The sequence below is a fragment of the Triturus cristatus genome, chromosome 10 (assembly GCF_964204655.1).
Source record: "Triturus cristatus chromosome 10, aTriCri1.1, whole genome shotgun sequence".
NCBI classification, from domain to species: Eukaryota; Metazoa; Chordata; class Amphibia; order Caudata; family Salamandridae; genus Triturus; species Triturus cristatus.
This window is the reverse complement of record NC_140593.1, coordinates 964,776,252-964,791,068: the sequence shown is the minus strand read 5'-3', so window position 1 is coordinate 964,791,068 and position 14,817 is coordinate 964,776,252. Positions and strand designations below refer to the sequence as shown.

Genomic DNA, 14,817 nt, shown 5'->3' with positions numbered 1-14,817 from the left:
GGGTACTCTCACACATATAACCAAGGGCCTTCCCTCAGGACTGATGGGCCTACCATAGGGGAGACTTGTATGTTTGAGGTGCAGTGACCTCAGATATAAGAAAACCTATATCTGTTGTGAGAGGTGCAAGCACCCCCACCACAAGCTGCAATGGAAGGCCTGAGTTTAAGTGGCCTCCTATGGTTGGCACAATACATGCTGCAGCCCATGAGGGCAATCCCTGGTATATCTATGACTGGGGTACCATATACTAGGGGCTTTTAAGGGTACACCAGTAGCCAACTGTGAGGGTACCAAAGTACTTACCAAGCCATTTTTGGAGAGAGAGCACATATGATGGGGTCTGGTTAGCAGGATCCCAGCAAACTAAAGTCAAAATATACTGACACCAAGCAAAACGTGAGGGTAACCATAAAAGAAAGATCCTGCTTTCCTACAGTGGGTGCTGGAGATGGGTGGATTGGGGGCCAAAGTGTTGTAGATGGACAAGATTTTGTTAAAGTCTGCAAGAATGTCACAGAGCGACTGGGAGGGAGTGATGGTGTTTTCGAAAGCCTGAGGGTTGGAGAACTCTTTGATAATGCTGAAGAGTTTGTTGCTGTGGTTGGGAGCTGGCTTCGAGGCGGGCTGTCACGAGGTCCTTTATCGCTTTTTTTTAATGTTTGTTTGGTAATGGTTTAGCGTAGGAAGCTGGGTTTCTGCTGCAGTACCCCCCCCCCCTTTTTTTGCCAGACTACTGATGCACTTTGACTTAATGTGCCCTGGGTCTCGGCCCATCAAGTTCCCAGGGCCCCGAGTACTTTCCCAAAACTGTACTTTGTACCCCCAATTGGCACCTTTTCTGGCCACGTCAGTCCCTTGTAAAAGGTACCATGGGCACTGTGGCCAGAGAAGGCCTCTAAGGGCTGCAGCACTTATTGTGCCACCCGTAGAGGCCCTGTACCTTTACACACACTGCCATTGCAGGCTGCGTGTTATGGTTATGCGCTACCGCCTGAGACAAAGCTGTGTCTAATGCTCGCCAGGCTGGTAACTTTTTCATCCTTTTAAATATTCTGATTTTACGTTGTAAGTTGTATTTTGATTCTTACCTGCTTACTGCACACTGCACCTTACTTTGCTCGTGTTTGCCTCGTTTGTACTGCTGCTCGTGGGGGATATTGGGCACCGCCATTTCGGCGGTTGACATTCTAGTTGTTTTAATTATCCCGCTTTCTCGCCCCATAAATTATCATGCTACCGCGCAGCGGGCGCGCCAAAGGCAAGCCCGTCTGCGCCCGTCCGCGCTCGGTCCGGGCTTAGGGCAACACCCCCCGTTTCGTTTCCTGCAGACTCCCGCTCTTATTCAAGGGAGCAGCTTTTGGGCTGGGACATTGGTCGACGACCAACGGCCTGCTGCCCAAGGATTAGTTTTAACCTTACTAATGAGGCACAGGTCGTCCAATGTCCCAATTGCTCCTTTTCATTGTCTAGCACCATGGGGCACTGTAGTATTCTTGATAATCTTTCTCCTGATAAGTCCACTCAAGCCCCTCAAGCACCCATTAAATGCCTCCTATTAAACGCCAGATCACTTATTAAACATAGCGTAGAATGTGCCCTGTTTATGGAAGACCACAACATTAAACTTGGTTTCATAACGGAATCTTGGTCTGATGAAGCCTCTGGGCCTGACCTGTTGAAGGCGACCCCCCCTGGCTTCCTCTGCTATACTCAAGAAAGACCTTTGAAGAGAGGTGGCGGGCTGACAGTCATTTACCATGACTCCCTTAAGCCCTCCTTTACCAAAGCGTCCAATCCAACCTGTAAAGCAGTACTCAAATATCAAAACTATGATACTTTTAACAATGTTCTTCTGTACCAACCTCCTGGTCCCAGGGGCGCATTTCTAGACGTACTGGGATCGCTTTTGGAGGATGGAATGTGCAATAAGTATTTTACAATCATGGGTGATTTTAACTTTCATCTCGAAGACGCCTGTGACGCGGACAATATAAAATTACAGGAATTGCTTGATGGGGGAGACATGAAGCAATTAATATTAGATCCAACCCATTCCGCAGGTCACATACTGGACGGAATTTTTTCTAATAATCCTAATCTGGTTTATCTTCAAACCATCCCCCTTACTTGGACCGACCACAATGCAGTTTTATTCGAACTCAAATTAATCCCACGCAATGATCCCAAACCTCCGGCAAGAGCAACCATAATCACTAGGTGCTGGAAAAAATTAGACGACGCTGCATTACGTAATCTTCTACAAAGCTCTATGCCGGCTATGGAAACTGAGGTAAATGAAGCCACGGATAGATAAACTGATTGGGTAGACCAAGCGTGTAAAATATTAGTGCCGGGTAAACGGTCCATCATTAAGCAGACACTGCCAACTGCCCTTTGGTATTCTGAGACCTTAAAAATTCAAAAACTAGCATGTAAAAAATTGTAAAGACTATTGAGGAGCAAATATAGTCACAACGATAGGGAGGCTTATAAGAGAGGCCTGGTTAGTTATAAAAAAACTGCTCACTGAAACAAAAAAGACCTTTTTCGGTGAACAAATCAGAAAAGCTGGCTCTTCCTCTAAAGAGCTATTCAAAACCATTAATCTGTTAACCTCCGCTACTAAGCCCCAGACTGAAAGTAACACAAAACTTTGCGAATCACTGGCTGCTTTCTTCCTGCAAAAGGTCGAAAATATTTTTTCTTCTTTTACTTTTACGCCTAAGGCAACTAATGAGTCAGAGCTATCAGAGCGTCCACTGGCCCCTCGTCTGTATTTGATCAGTTTACATCTTTAGATCAGCCTAGCGTTATCAAGCTTCTTTCTGATATTCGTTCAGGTTCCCCGTTAGACCCGTGTCCAGCTTCAGTATTAAAATCATTGGGGAAGCCCTCACTCCATTGTTTTATACCATCTTTAAGTCCGGTCATTTTCCAGCTCCTTGGAAAATGGCCTCCATTCTTCCATTGCTCAAAAACCCCAATTTAGATCCTAAACTTCCAAGCAATTACAGGCCCATCTCTCGTCTCCCTTTTCCAGGTAAGATGTTGGAAAGAGCCATGAATGGTCAACTTAGTCTCTTTCTGCAGTCTAACTCCTCCTTAGATACCACGCAGTTTGGATTTCGTGCTGAACACAGCACCGAACTTGCACTTATAAAATCTACAGACGAGATTAGGGAGGCTCTAGACCAAGGTGGCTCTGCTATATTGATCATGTTGGATCTCTCGGCCGCATTTGATACGGTTCATCACAAAGTATTGATGGACCGTCTATCAGCGGTCGGGGTCATAGGCAAGGCTTGGGCTCTTCTGAAATCGTTCTTAGCCAACAGAACACAAACAGTGGCCCTCGGTAGAGATAGCTCTAAACCCTTCTATCTTCTGTGTGGAGTTCCCCAGGGGTCCTCGCTTAGACCAACACTCTTTAACATATATGTCAACCCGTTGTCGACTTTGATCAAGTCCTTCGGATTTCTTACGCTGACGACACACAAATTGTGTTGTCAGTTAAAAAGGGGTCAGAAGCCGAAACTGCCTCGATGTGTCACAACTGCATGCAAGCAATTGCTGCCTGGATGGCCTCAAATTGTCTTAAGCTCAATGCGGACAAAACTGAGGTTATCCTCTTTGGGAATACCGTCAATCTTTGGACACCTGATTGGTGGCAGACTACAATGAGAGAGCCTCCTGCCCCAGTGGCAAATGCAAAAAATCTTTGAGTGATTATAGATTCAAGACTGTCTTTTAACACTCAGGTCAGCAGGGTTGTTTCATCCTGTTTTCTTATGCTTAAAATATTTCGTAAAAGTTAAGTTCCTCCTCCCAAAAGACTGCCTGAAAACAGCCGTTATTGCACTTATTCTATCGAGGCTGGACTATTGTAATAGTCTTTACATTAGTATTCATAGGAAACATCTGTTCAGACTCCAGATTGTACAGAATGCGGCAGCCAGATTGCTCATGGGGACACCTAGGTTCCCATCAGTAAGGGCGGGCCTCAGATCGCTTCATTGGCTACCCGTTACATCTCGCATTCAGTTTAAAGCCATGTGCATTGTCTTTAAAGCCCTCAATTGCATGGGCCCTGACTTCTTGAGACACTCCATTCAGTGGTATGTGCCGGGGAGGGCATTGAGCTCTGTGCACTTAAGACTTGTTCTCCTCCCCCGCTTTAAGAAAGTAAGCTGGGGTGGGGTAAGTTTTTATCATTGTGCCATTAAGACTTGGAACAATCTTCCTTTTCATCTCAGGAATTTAACTGAACTTCTCTCCTTTAGGAAGGGATTAAAATCTTGGTTATTTGCCTAGGCTACTCCTAGCCTCAAGTCTCTCAGCTTTCCCTTAGGTAGGTAGTGTACAGCACCAGGACATCCCAGGGTAGCAGAGCGCTCTAGACATTTTAATGACATAACATAACATGGTGCAGAACAGAGTGAAGAGTCGATATGGCACACATCCCTGTGTGCCATGCCTACAACCCACTGCCCTGGCATAGGTCAGCCACCCCTCTAGCTGGGTGCACTATACCAGTGGTGAGGGTACAGGTGCATGAGCAATTCTAGACTAATTCTTAGACACTGTAAGTGCAGTAATGCCATTAAGAGTATACAGGCCTGGGAGTTTGGTCATTATGAACTCCACAGCACTATAATGGCTTTACTGAAAACTGGGAAGTTTGGTATCAAACTTCTCAGCACATTAAACCCACATTGATGCCAGTGATACATTTAATGAAAAATGCACTCAGAAGGTATCTTAGAGATGCCCCCTGAAAAACGACCAGCCTCTGGTGGGTTCCCTGACTGGTACACAACAGCCTGCCACCACGAGACTTGTTTCAGGACCCCTTGGGTGGGAGCCTCCGCTCCCTGAGCCCAGAAACAAAGCCTTTCCTGGGCAGAGGTGGTCCCACCTCCCCCAGGCCAGGAAGAGCCATCTGTGGCAGGGGAACTTCAAAGGACGCCTTTGTAACGCAACCCCCAGCCTCTTCTGCTATCAGGAGCAGTACCCCTCCCAGTCTCCCCTCCTTTTCGGCGGGATGACAGGCAAGAATAATTAGCACAGCCCAGAAGGTGTGCCCACCTCTGCCAACCCCACCCCTCAGGTGGGGGAGGCGAGGTGAAGCCCACTCTTCAGTGCCCGCCATCTTGCAGATGGCAGGGACTCTCCAATCAGGATTAGGTATTGTGCCCACTCCCCCACGTGGGGTGAGCACACCAAGAGTGTTGTCACCCTAAGGGCTACCCTAAATTGCCTGCTAAATACAATATTTAGTGGGAACCCGGAACCAGGAAGACAGATTCCCGCAATCTAAGAAGGATGAAAGAAGACGCCAAGCAGTTTCCAGAGAGCCTGCGCCAAAAGTTGCCTGGTCCTGCAGCCAGCGATCTCCAGAACCCTGGGAGGACTGATCGCCTTCAACAAAGACCGGATCTCCTGTGAACAGCAGCTCTGTTCAAAAGAAACTCCCAAGACAGACTCTGAGCCTGCTGAGGACAAAGAAACCGGACGCCTGGAACCACCACTGCACCCAACACCTATGGCCCAAATCCGGGTGGCCCACTTGTCCCAGCGAGGTACCCCGGCACTCCAGAGTCCAAGTCCACTGTGGGTTGACCCCTCCAGGACTCCCTGATGTCGCCTGCAGCCTCTGCACGGAGATCCCCCCCATTAACCGCCCAGTAAGGTGAAATCTGACATCAAAAGACACCCCTGCATCCAGCCGCCCTGCGCCCTGGAGAAAAGAACCCAAGGTGCACTTATGTCCCCGAGCCCTCCAACTTACCTGCCCAGCTGTTGGTTCCTCCGGATGTCTTCCTGGACCGGGCTTGCAACCAAAATCCAAAACCAGCAACTCCCATTGAAAACAACAGGGCACCCAACGCCAAAACAGCACCCTGCAACCAGACACTGTGCGGGTGCACCTTGTGTGCTAACTCGGCTTCCCCTTTGCCCTGAGCCTAACACCTGGAGCTTTGCTCCCACAACCTTGGGGCCTGCTCGTGAGCAGCCACCAACCAGAGTTCCCTATCCCCCATTGGATAACATTGGGCCTCTGCACTGTGCACCAGGCCGTCCTTGTGCAGCTGAGGGTGTTCTGAGAGTGCATCCTCGACCCTGGGGGAACCCTGGTTCTAACCCCAGAATACCAACTCCCACAAATAAGTACTTAACTGCAAACAGTTAACTTAATTTTTCTCTATAGGAATACAATGACTGCTTTTCTCTAAGTGTGGAGTTGGTTTGTATAAAACATTGAAAAACTGCTAATGTACTAAAAGTGAATTACTTACATTTTGTCTAGGAGATGTCTCAATGTGATATCTAGGCATATCACACTGATTAGCAAAAGTAATCTGAAAAGTAATCTAAAAAGTAACGTACTTAGTAATCTGTAAAGTAACTGAAAAGTAATTTAGAACTGTTGACTTACCTGTAATTTAACCTTTTACCTGTAATTTAACCAACTGCATTTGAACCTGGATTCACCTGTAAATTACTGCATAAGATTTTGCAAAGTGTTATTTCACTTACCTGCACCAGGCTTGGTTTGGTTCTAAGAAATAAAATAATTTAATATTTTTAAACAAATCAAATTGGTCCGAGTTCAGTCTTTGAGTGACATCATTTTCTGCCTGGGTGTGTATAACAAATGCTGAACACTACCCTCTGATAAAGCCTTACTGCTTGCCCACACTACCACAAATAGAGAGTAAGGTGCTATCTACTTTTACCTCTGCCTGCCTTTGGGGTTCCACTGGACTCTGTGCACACTAGAACTCAATTTGGTATAGTATATACAGAGCCAGCTTCCTACATCTAGTGCCAGTATAAAGGTGGCTCAGTCACTGGGTGATTAGTTAGTGTGCCACAAATCTAGAGAACCTGAGCCCAAGGTTCTCTAGATTTAAGTACATTTTGTAGATTAGAGCATGACATTGTTTCAGCAAATGATTATAGATGACTAATTCCTCAGTATTAAGATGTCCTTTATAGAAAATGCTCATTCCAAAAATGAGAGAGAAATACCTGCAGCAAAGCTGGGCTGATAAGTAGCAGATGATGTTGGGCTTGAACATTCATTAGATGCATCCGTAACCAAGGGAGATGCAAAACTCACGAGTGTGTTGTAGATACTAAAAAATAAAATAAAAAATAAAAGAGTAAAAGATCACCCACGTTTTCATGTTTCATTTAATAAAAAAATGTTATTTTCACAGAACTACAAGAAAAATAGTATTTACCTCTGACTCTGAGTTTTTAGCTCTTTTAATGTTGGAATGATTTCCTGCAGCATTTCAACATGCTCCTGGCTGCGTGCCTGGCCCATAGACTGCACTAGAGTAAACAGTACAGTTTGGATATTGTCTTGCCAAGATTTGTATTCACCTAGGAACTGTCTGACACTATTTTCAAATGGAACATCTTCTCCATCTGCCAAAGCAGCCTCTTCATCCTAGAGCAAAGAAAGAGGACACATAAAAAAAATGCACAATTGGAGTTTCAAGTTGTCTGCTAACTATCGTCAACCTTAAAAAACATAAAAGAAAGTAAGTAATGATTAAACTTTTTATACAATTTATTAAAGATAGCAAAGTAACTGCACAGGAATATACTTTACATATTTTAAGTGAAAGCATTGATCAGTTGCAATATGCGATGGCCCTTTATGAGCCAGCGCCACTGAATCCACCAGTCGAGTCAAGATTTTCCAGTGGTATGGGCTCTTACTCAAGGAACTAGTGGCACCAATTCCTATTGGGGCCTCCTGATTCAATCAATGAGACGCCTGCACCATAACAGGTTTAAAGATTGTTCCAATACTTAGGGAATTAGGGTGAAACTCTTTAAGGCAAACATCTACCGCAGCTTCGCACACCAACCCAGTCCCATGGAACTCACTGCTAACCTACCCACCACCAACCAAGATTGCAACCTGACCGAATGGACAACCCTCACCTGAAACGACAGCGGCAATCAGTTGGACCATCCACTTAGGGGCCCTAATGGACCCATGCCCCCACTACATCCACAGTCTGGGAACATAACCAATCAGCACCACCCTGACCCACATTATCAAAACCTCCATCACGCCTGCCACTTTCCTGGATGAATGGAAGCTTGCAGAAATCAACGTCCTCCTCAATAAGCCCACAGCCGCCCCGAATCAACTTCCGACCCATCTTCCCTATCCAGCCAAAGTGATTGAGAAGGCAATCAACAAACAACTCACAACATACCTCAAACTTCACCAATGGCAGTGGATTTGATTGCTTCTTATTAAGATTACTGCAATACCTTATATCTGAATATCAACAATTCTTCATTGCACACGCTTCAGGTTATTCAAAATGTCACTGCACGTCTTATTTTAAATAGCCATAGACATCTTTCGGTAGTAGAAGGCCTTTAGGTCCTTCAATGACTTCCAATATGGAAGCGAGTGATTTTTAAAGTTCTATGCCGTTTTTCTGCCACTGCATCAAAAGGGTCCACGGCTCATTTGGCCATGTTTTCAGTGGTATGTGCCCAATAGGCCACTCAGATTGGTGTCCAGTAGGAAGGTGGTGGTCATTAAGATCCGCAAAGTCAGCTTAGGGCGGATGTTTTTTCTCCTACGCTGCAGTGAAACTGTGGAACACCTTACCTGCTCACACTCCTGAAACAGGAATATTGTTGGCTTTACAAAAACACCTCAGAACTTGGCTCTTCTCCCTCTAGTTCTCTGGGTCAATAGGAATCCCCCTCCTTTAGGGTTAGGCATATGTTCTTTGACTGGCTTGGCACTTTCACACCCTCTGGTTTAGTGTGCCTAATAAATTCTTTTCTCATTTAATTTTTTTAAAACTCAATTAGGATGCAGAAGGAATCACAGAAACGAAACAGCACTCATCGTGGCCACCAATGACATTTGAATCATCCTGGATAGGGGAGAAACAGCAGCCCTCATCCTGCTCGACCTCCCTGCAGCTTTCGACACTGTCCCCCATAACTCCCTCATCAGAAAACTCCACGAGACTGGCATACTAGGATCCGCTCTCAAATAGATCTTTTCCTTCCTCAGGGGAAGAACCCATAGGGTCAGACTGCCAGCCTTCACATCAGAGACTAAGAAATTGATATGCAGAGTCCCACAGGGATCGCCCCTCAGCCCAACCCTTTTTAACATATACATGACACCACTCGCCAACATTATCTGATTACAAGATATCAGTCATCTATTACAATGACGATACCAAACTCATCCTCTCCATGGCAGACAAGAACCACCACCAGAACCAACTTCACTAACTGCATGACCATGGTAGCAGATTGGATGAGAACCAGCTGCATGCAGCTCAACTCCGATAAGAAAGAAGTACTAGATTTTCGACAACAAGACCTCCCCATGGAACTCCACCTGGTGGCCGTCTGAGCTAGGACCCACACGACATGCAAAAAAGCTAGGGATCATACTACACAACAAGCTCAAAATAAAGGCTCAAGTCAATGCTGTGCACCCCTCCTGCTCCCACATCCTGCGAAAGATCTTCGATGGTTGCCTGAGAACACCTGAGTAGCCTAGGTCACGCGAGCACTTAACAGCTTGCTGGACTACGGCAACACTCTATATACCAGAATCTCCAAACAACTCCTACAAGGATCAACAGAATAATCCAAGCACTCTGGTTATAATAAAGAGTCAATGTTCATTCCGCAAGTAAGTGATATAAAGTGCACTTTAAGTCTCCTCTTCTTGACATCTCTACTTTAGCCGATATATTGGAATACATTGATATTTTGGCCTTTGAAACCAGCCACACTGAGCCGGTTTCCAGACATAGAAACCAACATTTTGTGATTGAGCGGATTTCTACTGATACACCAGCCCTGATGAAGTCTAGGTATTACTTGCTTATTGACAAAACACGTGTTGGCTGAACCATACTATTGGCTCTACCGTTGTATGTTGGCAGTACAAACTGATGGGCTTTTACATTGGCTGTGTGGAACTTTACTAGCCTTGTTTGAGAAGATTTATGGACCATGCCTCCTTTGCCCCAAACAGATGCATTGGATTAAAGTGGACTTTACATCACTTACTGTCGGAATGAACATTGACTATTATAACCTGAGTGCTTGGATTATTCTGTTGATACGGTTTGTCCTTTTTAGAGGGACATATCATGGTTGTTTGGTAACCAACCCCTTTTTCTTTGAACACCTTCTAAGTTAACTAATTTTTCTACTGTCCCTACATACAGTGCAGAGCGCCTATTGCTGCTTTTTAACCTGGTTACCAAAGTGTTTGTAACTCCTACAAGGACTGCAGAGCACAGCTGCAAGACTCATACTCCACCGCCCATGCAGCACCTCAGGAAGCTTCACTGGCTCCCCATTCACAAGGGCAGCCAAAGCAAACTCCTCATGCATACATACAAAGTTCTACACAACACAGGAACAGAATACCTGAACAGCCACATACACATTCACCAATCCACCGGACACTTACGCTATGCCTCACTCTCATACATTTCCTGCATCTGCACAAGCAAACCTGGAGGTCATCATTCTCCAACATCACACCCAAGACATGGAACGACCTCTTTCAACACATCAGTCTCCTCCTCCACTTCTTGAGCTCCATAAGAATCTGAAGACCTGGCTCCGCGTATGAGCCCCTTGAGGACCACACACCCTCCAAAGCTCCTGGATAGCCTCTCTGGTGATTAGTGCTCTACATAAAGCAATATAACATAACAGGCCTTGAAAAATCTGCTCGCCCACTTGAAAAGGTGAGTTATATTTCATCAGGTTGAGCAATTTGTAGCACCTACTCGTCTGTTCTAGCGAGTAAACTCAAGCTGGGAGGAACAGGTGTTGTGTTCATTCAGAAAGTGAATGAGCAATGAACATGCCTTTACATTTTGTTTTTATATTGACACCTTTGCGGTCTGTTCAAAGACAGAGGTCAAATATCAGTTCGTCTTTTTACCAATGGTTACTTATCATGGAAGATGGCGTTTACTTTTCTTTTCCTTATGACAATTAGAGGTATTTGTGAAGTGAGCTGCCTGACAATCATTGTGAAACAAAAGGCTGTAAGATGTCGTTTTTTTCCTAAGACAACATTTAAACAGCTTGTAAATGAATATTACAAGTATTTCAAAATATATCAGGAATTACAAAATACAATTTTTTTGTAATTCAGAAGTGTGATGTAAACAAAGATTCAAATAGGAGCAAAACAAATCATAACACATTACTTGATTATGTGCAAATGAAAAATATTTGCAGAAACTCGACTTCCAAACATTTTATCAGTAAAACCACATGTCAGTTGGAAATGTTGTGGCCATTTCAATGGAAAATCATCGGATTGCAAATTAGTGTACTACCACTTCATGCTTCAGATATGTATTTATTAAAAGTGATCATTTTTAAACATGATATGAGAAAGATTCCTGCCCCCCGCCCTGATGACAATATGGTTAATGAACTAAGAGGCAAGTCAGCGGTCATGTGTATCCTATCTGTGACTAGATGTGTATTAAATAGGAGCAAATATTTGGTTTATTAAATCAAACAAAAGTGTTGTTTGTACAGCAGACATGCTGAAGAACAAGTTACTTACCTTCGGTAACGATATATCTGTAAGAAACAGTTAGTGATAGATTCCTTACCTTAGAATTACCCCCAGGCGTCAGACTGGATCCGGAAAGTTTGTCAGCAGTACCACTGCGCGCCGGAAGTTGGCGTCATGTGGCTTAGGATCCGACGTTGGCATTGTGGTTGCCGAGATGACGTCGCGGCAGCTACTTAGACGCCGCCCTTGCATGCGGACGTCAGTTCTGTACACGACTTTACGCACCAGGAACGCAGAGCCATGCAAGATACTGACCACTGGTGCATTGAAACTAGGGCCCTGAAAGGGATGACCTTAACCGTAGAAACCAGTTCTCAGAACGTGGAGGATGGGTGGGGCGGTAAGGAATCTTTCACTAACTAATGTTTCTTACAGATATATCGTTATCGAAGGTAAGTAACTTGTTCATCTGAAAGAAACACGTAGTGATAGATTCCGTACCTTAGTATAGATACTCCAGCAATACCAACCCCAGTGGTGGGTCTGCGAACCAAGATGACACCAGAAAGTCCCGGACAACTGAACTGCCAAAGAAGCAGTCTCTCCGGACTTGGCTGTCCAGGCAATAGTGCTTAGTAAAAGTGTGCAGCGAGGCCCATGTAGCTACCTGACAGATGTCTTGTAAGGGGACACTCCATCCCAATGCCGTAGTGGCAGCTGTCACCCTTGCGGAATGGGCGCGCAGCCCCACCGGAGGCTCTTTTTTAGCCAGAGAATAACAGGCTTTAATACACAAGATGACCCATCGGGAGATAGTCCGCTTGTGTACGGCCTGGCCTTTTATTGCGCCAACGTAGCCAACAAAGAGCTGGCCATCCACCTGGAACTGTTGTGTGCGATTCAGGTAAAACGAGAGCGCACGTTTGGGGTCCAGAAGGTGGAGCCTCTCTTCCTCACTGGAAGGATGCGGAAAGAAGGTGGGCAAAGTGATGATCTGACAGATGTGCAAGGCAGTGACAACCTTTGGCAGAAAGGATGGACGTGTTCTGAGCACAATCTTGTCCAGATGGACAGATAGAAAAGGAGGTTTACAAGGAAGAGCCTGGAGCTCACTCACTCTCCTGGCAGAGGTGATGGCAACCAGGAAAGTAGTCTTCAAAGTCAGCAGACAAAGAGGACAGTTGTGAAGAGGTTCAAAGGGAGCGCACATTAAATATGTAAGAACCAGATTCAAGTCCCACTGTGACATTACGAAAGGAATAGGAGGGAAAAGATGAATAATGCCTTTGAGGATTCTATTTACAACAAGGGACTTGAAAAGAGAGGGCTGATCAGGGAGCCTGAGAAAGGCCGAAATAGCAGAAAAGTAGCCGTTGATCGTGCCCAGAGCAGAGCCCTGCTGGGCCAAAGAAAGAAGTAACAGAAGAACTTCTGAAAGAGGGGCAGAAAGGGGATCCACAGCCTTTGCTGTGCACCATGCCACAAATTTGTCTCACCTGCAGGCGTATACCAACGTTTTTTTTTATTTATTTTTTTATTTATTTTCAAAAAAGTAGTACAGTACAATGCAAAGGACATAACAGTACAGTGGTGTGTAATCTACCATATACATAGCGGGGACATGAGACATATACAATTGCCCAAATAGTTTGTGTGGTGATTTCAGTGATGACTTCTAGATTTGCAGACACAACAACCAACTTTGTATAGATACTCAATGAAGCGTTACTCAATTTGACAGTCAGATAATGAGGGAACCCCACCCTGAGTGTTATTACATGCAATTATTATTTTCTATGAACCCCAACTAGACCTTGCATTTACATAGCGCATTCTGGAGACCCCACAGGCACTGCAGCATCCTCGGCCCCTCCAGCATTGACGGAATCATCAGATTGTGCCCGAGCCCACTCAATAAATGGCTCCCATATCTTCTTAGGCCTGGAGGTAGTTGGCATGAGCTCCCAGTACGTCGTTAGCTGAGTTTGGCCACACGTGACTTCCCTTAGCCAATCTTTAATTGTGGGTTTACTTCTTTTACCCCAGACAATCGCTATCTGTTGCTTGGCAAATAATAAAAGCAATGTGTGCAACTTGCGTTTTTTGATGTGCGTGTTTTTGACATATCCTAATAGATCCAACAGAGGGGAGGGGGGCACCTTGAGATCCAGGATTTGGTTGATGGATTCAAAAATTTGAGACCAATATACAATAATGAATGGACACTCCCAAGCCATATGGAGGAACGAGGCGGCAGCCGTCCCGCAGCGCCAGCAACAGTCATCGTCCCTTAATCCCATCCTATGCAGGCCAATCGGCGTTCTTTAATAACGGTGTACGAATTTGAAGTGGATTAGTCTAAGTTTGTAGTTAGGTGAAAGTTTGGTCATTTGAGCACAACAGTATGACCACTCGTCGTCTGTCAGGGGGAGGGGTAACTCAGTGTCCCATTTAAAGCGAGCACTTGAGGATGCCACAGGAGCGTCAGTCTGCATGTGTGTGTAGAGTCTGGTAATCAATTTGCGCGGCGACGGTGTAATCAATAAGTTTTCTAGGGCATTTAGAGAAGGTGGCTGGGATGGGAAATCTGTATGCAGCTTCCGGCAGGCAGCCCGAAGTTTATAATATAGAAATACCTCCCCGAAAGGTACCCTCTCTCCTTCCACCGCTTTCGGATAATCCCTGAACTTCCCTCCTGGGTATAAGTCCGCAAAAGTATGGAGTTTCATCGCCTGTGCAACTTTGCTATTTATCTCGTCTCTGACGTTAGGTAGAAGAGGATTTTGTGCAAGGGGGATCGAGGGAGCATACAATACTGGTATTCTCGCTCTTCTCCACAGTCCCTCCCACGCCCATCTGAGCGTTTCGGTAGTATCAATCCCATCCGTGGGCCGTTTATAGCTCTGATATACTGCTACTTGCACCGGAACAGGCGCCACCGCACCCTTTTCCATAGTTACATGTGGTTGAAATGGTGTCTGATGAACCCAATATTGTAGGAACTGCGCCTGCGCACATAATGCATATCATTTCATGTCCGGGGCACCCAGCCCACCCTGTGGTAACGACAAAAGTTCCCATGAAACCCTGGCCTGGCCACCCGCCCATACCAGCGAGATCAATAACGACTTCAAAGTCTTAAAAAAGGACTGAGTATGAGTGGCAAGTTCACAAACAGATATAAAAATTTAGGCAGAATTATCATTTTGGCCAACGCAATTTTACCAGCCAACGACAATGGGAGC

General features: G+C 45.4%; 1 protein-coding gene across 1 annotated transcript in view; it reads right to left on the bottom strand.

Annotated features, from left to right (window-relative positions):
- The window catches only part of SMG1 (SMG1 nonsense mediated mRNA decay associated PI3K related kinase), a 1,471,505-nt gene that overhangs the window by 54,042 nt on the left and 1,402,646 nt on the right, over positions 1 to 14,817 (bottom strand). The window contains exons 59-60 of the mRNA XM_085628855.1: positions 7,251 to 7,462; positions 7,036 to 7,142 (exon numbers count right to left, since the gene is read on the bottom strand). Of these exons, the coding sequence (XP_085484981.1) occupies positions 7,036 to 7,142; positions 7,251 to 7,462 (319 nt within the window). The remainder of the gene's footprint in view (positions 1 to 7,035; positions 7,143 to 7,250; positions 7,463 to 14,817) is intronic.